This window comes from Geospiza fortis, unplaced genomic scaffold, assembly GCF_000277835.1.
Source record: "Geospiza fortis unplaced genomic scaffold, GeoFor_1.0 scaffold162, whole genome shotgun sequence".
NCBI lineage: Eukaryota > Metazoa > Chordata > Aves > Passeriformes > Thraupidae > Geospiza > Geospiza fortis.
In genome coordinates, this window is record NW_005054316.1 from 6,622,551 (window position 1) to 6,629,233 (window position 6,683).

The 6,683-nt window shown below is 41.3% G+C and overlaps 1 protein-coding gene across 1 annotated transcript in view; it reads left to right on the top strand.

Moving 5' to 3' along the window:
• Positions 1-6,683, top strand: part of TMEM242 (transmembrane protein 242) — a gene marked incomplete at its 5' end in the record, with an annotated part of 18,618 nt that continues 11,935 nt past the window's right edge. The window contains 3 exons of the mRNA XM_005420113.3: positions 1-85; positions 1,319-1,419; positions 4,864-5,001. Of these exons, the coding sequence (XP_005420170.3) occupies positions 1-85; positions 1,319-1,419; positions 4,864-5,001 (324 nt within the window). The remainder of the gene's footprint in view (positions 86-1,318; positions 1,420-4,863; positions 5,002-6,683) is intronic.

The window sequence follows — 6,683 nt, forward strand, 5'->3', positions numbered from 1 at the left end:
CTGGATCCGAGCCGGGAGAACCGTGGCCAGGGCAGAGCCAGAGTCTCCGCAGCTGCAGGACGGCGGGCTGGCGGCGCTGTGCGGCGTACGTTTATATTATATTGTAAATTTTATCCCTAACTCCGGGCTGCTCCCGGTGTCTGCTCGGTCTCCCCGCGCCCCCCGGCGGAGCGGAGGCCCGGGCTCAGGCGGCCCCGTCCCAGCGCCGCCGCCGGGACATCCCGGGCAGACCCCTCCAGAGGATGGACCTACCGCCGCCAATTATCGTGTCTGAAATTGGGGAACTGTTGGTTACCTGACCTGGAAATGTAAAACTTAGTGGACTGCATAACGTGGCCAAGGTGTGAAGTCTTTGTGCTCCCGGGCAGAGGAGGCGCCTTACAGATTTCACTGACACGAGTACAGGAAACTTCCTCATTACAGTAATCAGATGAATAACTTTAAAAAGTGAGACCTAACTTAACTGTATTTTGCTTATTTCCTATTCAGACCATTTTAAAATTACCTACCTGGTTTTAAGAAAGGGGAAACAGGATGGGTATCAGTACCTGCAAAGGAAGAACATGTAACACCCCTGAAATTTTAAAATTTTAATATAAATCAGGTTGGTTTCTGCAGTGCAGTAAGTCCTAATAACATGCCTTTTTCTTAAAAGTAGGCAGGTGTGGGTACATGTGCCTTTGGTGCAAGAGCTAGAAAGGATCAAGGTACCTCAAGTGACTTTTGAAACACTGAAAGAACTGAAAAGCAAGGGATGCTTTCTTTCTTGGGATAGCTTTTGCTAGTGTAATTTTCTTTTTTAATGATAATAATTCAGTTATTTAATTAAAAAAATTAAATAAAGCATTAAAACATAAAGCTGAAGAACAAGTGTTGCTTATGTAATGGTCTTTAGAGGAACTGGTGGTGGCCATTTGAAATCACAAATGATGCAACAAAACCAATTACATTTCCCATTTAGGGAAGGGTGAGGCATCACCACAGAATAAGATGATTTTGGTAGACTGGCTCTGGAATGAGTGGAATGTCAAAGTACTGCAAAAAAAGCATCTTGGGATTTGAATTTTTGTGTGTGGCTTGAAAATACATACACATGCCATTATTTTCAAAATGCCCTGTTTCATAGAACTAATTCTTTGTCTTGCTATTTTGTCATACTGAGTTAGCACAAAAAATGTAGACAACTGGGCCTTTCCCTTCAACATGTGCTAACAGATCTTATATTTTCAGATTTTATTTTCTAAATAGGTTGGTTGGTTTTTTCCTTCCCCTTAAGTAACACAGTCTTGATTTTTATTTCTTCAACTTTTCTTGGCAGGTGGAATTTTTCTAGGTACTGTTGCTACAGCAGGGATGATAGCAGGTTTTGGCACTACACTCGCAATGACAAAAAAGAAGAACCCAGACTGGTTCAGTAAGGTTTGTTCTTAAGCTTTTAAGTTCTTTTAAGTTTTCCAGTAGTGATAATGCAGGAAATAAGAATGCATTGAATGCTTTATGGACATGCTGATATATGTGGAATTTGGCAGATTGATGATAAGAGCACTAGATTTAATTGAATTCAGTACAGGCGTAGGATTAATTTAAAAATCTATTCAGAGTAGGCCCTGCTAAATACATATCAAGTTAATTCAATGCATATCAAGAGAAAAAAATTGTACTTTATATCAGAACCTTCATTTCTGATCACTCATAGTCTCCCTTTCTGGTCAAAGAGCACGAGATCCTTCATTTGCTTTCCCACTTTCCTCTTTAGCCATATGCTGTGTCATAACTCATCCATTGCTTTTACAGAAACAATAAGCATGAGCTTCTTTTTTGAAATAGACAAAATAGACAACTTCATGAGAAGTTATTCCACAAGCTGTGGAAATACATTGCAATAAGGAAATTGTCTCCTTTTTTGCCATCTTTTTTTTAAACTTCCTTTGTCTTGAGCACTGCATTTTTTCCAGCTTTCATATATTCCTGGGTGTCTGAGCTGTCCTGTTATCAGTGTGAAACTTATAAAGAATGACATTGCATTGACATCTGAGAATATATATGCTAGAAATGTCATCAAGTGATATATATCATTTCGATCTTTGCTGAAAACTGCATCTGCTGCTATTTGTGCAAAGGAATTACAGCAGTTTGCTAGGAAAAAATCTGTGATTTCATGGGCCTCTTGACTTCAGTACTCCAGAGTGTAGAAAGATACTTTTTTGTTAAGGTACTTGTCAGTGAGCAGTTTTAAAAAGGAAAGACTAGACTTTGAGAATGGCTTAATTGTCTACAGAAGCTCCCCAAGGTACCAATGAGGTTTTGCCTTAGCATTCTTACTTAAATTCATAGTTACTTACTGCAAGAAACTTTTAATATTATATCATGTATAATAATAACTACAGAAGATTTCACCTTTTTTAGATGTTCAATGCCTAAATATGATTTTTATCCATGTTAAGGTGAGGCCATAGTTTGACTGGTACTTTAAACCAACATCAACCAGCACTGGTGTTGAAAGAATTAATTCTACCAGCCCTCAGTTTCTGGCATTTTATTTCTGTTCCAGTGAAGACATCAATACATGTGCCATTGGGTTGGTGATATGATCCTGGTTAATTGATGAGGGTTTTTTGTTAAACTTAAATGCTCAGCTGCAGCAGCCTCCTTTTGAGAAGTGTCCCGTTTTACCAGCATTTATCCAGGTGTTTAATTTCACAATGGATTAGGTCACACAAAAGAGTGAACACACTGAATACAATCAACCAAAACAGTTGAACACACTTTATTTTAGGCACTGCTTCCTTTTAGACATGCTCTGCACACAAAGGGGCAGTTACACAATCAAGGCCTGTGTCTGAATAAAAAAGCAGTGATTTTTTCCTTCTCCCACTTCCTGTTTATATGTTCCAGAGGAAAACAAAACAACAGCAACCAACAAAATGAAAAAAACAGCATATATTTGGAAAACAAATCTGTTAATTCTGCCCTGTTTTTTTCTGGCCTGTTTTTGGAAAGACTCAATATTGTTTAAAAGCTTGTTTTTTAAATTAAAGAATGTTTTTTAGAAAAAACATAAGGGTAGTGATGAGAAAAGGATTTGAACATAGAATAACAGGTTAGGGAATAAAATTCAGTTCTCTTAAAATTTTTTTGTTGGTGTCAGCTTTTTCTTCCATGCTACCGTTGTCCTTTTAAATTTTTTAGCATTTCATTAATCAACTTTCTTGATGCTCTGAACACTGTATCTGATAATCATTTAATCAGCTGTCCTGTTTACAGAAACCCTTACCTGTGTACTTAAGTACCCTGAGGAATCAGCCTGTGACTGAACCCTGTTTGACTGCAGTCAGTAAAACCAGATCAGTTGTTTCCATTTACCACTATTTTTTGGGACAATCAAGCATTTAAATAGTAGTTGGTTGAGTTTTTTTGCCAGCAATTTTCACAGATAATGACTCCTATTTAAAGATTCTGTGTAGAGGATATTTTTGTCCATTCATTTCCCATCTTACAAATGGGACCATTTTTTCTCAGTGTTGTTATATATGATTAGACTGTGGAAGCAGGAAAAATGTCAAAAATAATCAGCATTTCAATACTCAGAGCAGTCTCTACTGAAAGAGTTATAATAGTTCATTATCTGTTGTAAGGAGATAATAGAACCTGATATTACAGCATGACTAGAGATCTCTGCTGTTTGTGCGTGTTTGCTTACAGAGCATTGTTTTTTTTAACACCTTCCACTTTGGGATGTCCAAATTGGAATAAATAAGTGTGAAGATATGTTTTACTTGTGCCCTTTCCAAGTGCATGTTTGTCCTTGGGTAGCTGTGCCTACAGCTGAATCCCAAGGGGGAGTGTCAATGCTGAGGACTGTCTAAGGATTATTTTAACATTTCAATAAATACAAAGCCAAGAGGAGAAAAACTACTGGTGCTATTTGACTGACCATAGTGGTAGACACTAAGTATGTTTAATTGCATCAAAGAAGAAAGAGAAGCATCTAAAAAGAAGTCAAAAATTTAAAGCTTTTTTTAAGTAAGAATACAAAATATTTCCCCCCATCTTTTTGTGATGAGAAAAGAACAGTTATATGGCATGTTTTGGAGAAAAGTTTTTTTGATCCTTCCAAAAGTTAATTTTGCTTTTCAGTATTTTAGATTATAAATGAAATAATTTTTTGTGATTTTATGTGTGCAATCTCATTTATGTTACCCCTGAGCTTGGTTGTTTTTTTCCAAGACACCCAGTTAAGTGGAACTGTTGAGTTGTGTAGGGACCATAAATGCCAATCTTTAACAAGTACCATCTGAAATCTGTGTTTGCATGTGAACAACTGAACAGTGATCCTTCAGGGGGGAAAAAGTTGTAGCCCTCTTAAATTAGTCCGTGGGTCACTGCAATACCCTTTCCACAAAAAGCTGCTCGTGTTCTTGCAGGTTCCACAAGTGCAGATAAAGACCTATAGGCCATGAGTTGCCTCATGAAAAAGTAGCAAAATCAGTGCCATGCAGTGATTATGTTCAGATGTTACTGGCATAAAGGCTTGTGACTGGTTTAGATTCAGTTTTGTATTTTGACTGGTGAGATAACTGAGTGTTGGATTCTTGTGCCCGTGGAAAAACTGACTCTGGTATTTCTGGGCAATGAAAGTCATCCACAGGTGGCATGGGCAGCTGTGAAATGTGTTCCTGGTAGGAAGGCACTTGATCCAGCCCCTTCCTTGGCTCTTGAGGTGTACTGGCAGCCATAAGATTTTCTGTGGCCACACTAGTGCAACTGCCAGGTCAGGAAAAAATCTAAATCACCAACTTACTTAGTTTTTATTGTTTTTTCCAATTGTTCACTTTGTCATGAACTTTTTATCTTTGGTTCTAGGGGATTACTGCCACAGCTGCACTACCAGAGAGTGGTTCATCACTGGCCTTACGAGCCCTGGGGTGGGGCTCACTCTATGCATGGTGTGGAGTTGGATTGCTGAGTTTTGCCATCTGGAAGGCTCTGGGCGTGCACAGTGTGAGTACCAAGTATGATCCCCTCAACTCCATATTTTTCCTTGGGTAATGCATCTTGGGATGGCATCTCTATACTACCTCAGCCTAAGAATTACACCTTCATTCACCACCTGTAGAATGACTAACCAGAATTTGTGCAAACAGGGAGGGTGTTCTTACATCTGCAAAAAAGGGCATGCTGTGGGAGGAGACAGTTTAGGGGGAGGAACAGTTTTGTCCTGCTTTTTGTTTATTTTCACAGATGTTTCAGATACCTGACAGAAGAGCCAGTGTTCTAATTTAGAAGCTAAAATAGTAGCTGCTAAATTTGCTTATCGAACTGAAGGCTATCCCCCTGAATCCTATTTTTAGAGCAATACATTTATTTGTCCAAGTTCTATTTTTTGCATGAGGGCAGAGGATGTAAGAAAAACTGAAAGGAAGCCAGCTTGCTTTCTAGAAGCTGCAAGGGACAGACAGAAGATTGAGTATCCTGTGCATTAGAATGGTGGTCTGACATGTCACATCAAGGCAAAGAAGCTTGGGAAGCATTTGTACATCCCAGGATACCAGCTACAGCAATCTTCAGTAAACTGATTATGTTCTAGTATTTCACAATGTTGAGTGTGAACACTAAAGTTCATGTGAGCATTTTTGTTTGCTTGCCCCTAGTAATGAGCCACGACTTAGAGTCCCCTGCAGCTATAAGTTTGGGAGAACTATTTGCATCCTCTTTAGGACTAGGAACGAATAGACTTCTTTTACTGTATATCTCAATTATTTATATATTCGGCAAAGCATATATAAAGGAAAAATATAGTCCTACTATTTTTTCCTCAGTATTAAATTGTGAAGGATAGTAAAATTCTGATTGTAGGCAGTGCAGGTGTTTGATTTAGCAAACAAGAAGGATGCTTCATTTGCATGTAGGAGTACCTCTGCTCCAGCACTTTCTCAAATCCTTTGCCAGCTCAGTCCCTGTGACTCTGTAGGTGGGATCTTGGTGAATAAAGGACTTGACTTTCACTTGCAGGGTTTGAAGGGGAGTTCCAAGTAGGACTGAATTGTTAGGTGTTTAATGGCTTGAGTCATCTGAGAGAGTAAAGTACGAGAAGCCTCAGTGGAAAATGGGATGTGATGGTTTGGCAGAAGCCACACCAAAAGGAGTAACAGAGCCAGCAGATCTTGATGTGGGACTGGCATAGCCAGGGAGGCCGTGGGGCAGTTCCCGTCCTGGCCGGCCCGCAGCACACCGGGGCAGGCCTGGCTGGGCCGGAGAAGGAACAGAGCTGGTCACTGAGCTTGGAGCAGTGCAGTGCAGGGTGTGCTCGGTGCTTTTTGTGCTTTGAACGCTGCCCACGGCAGCCGCGCCCCGCCGCGAAGGCCGTGGGATGTGCAGTCGGTGTCCCTGGGCCGCCCTGATCCTTGTGCCACGGCCGGGAATGCCTGGTGAGGGGCCCGGCCCGGCAGAGCCTCTCCCACACACCGGGAGGGCAGAACTGAGCCAGGCGGGCGCTGCTGCCGCCCAGTCCCGGTTGGGTTCTGGGGTTTGCGTTCCTGCCCTCTGGGGTTTGCCTTCCTGCCCCCGGGGGTTTGCGTTCCTACTCTCTGGGGTTTGCGTTCCTGCTCTCTGCGGTTTGTGTTCCTGCCCCGTTCCAGGCGGCTCCCCCGGGGCCGGGCGCGGGTGGGGGGCCGCCGCTGCTC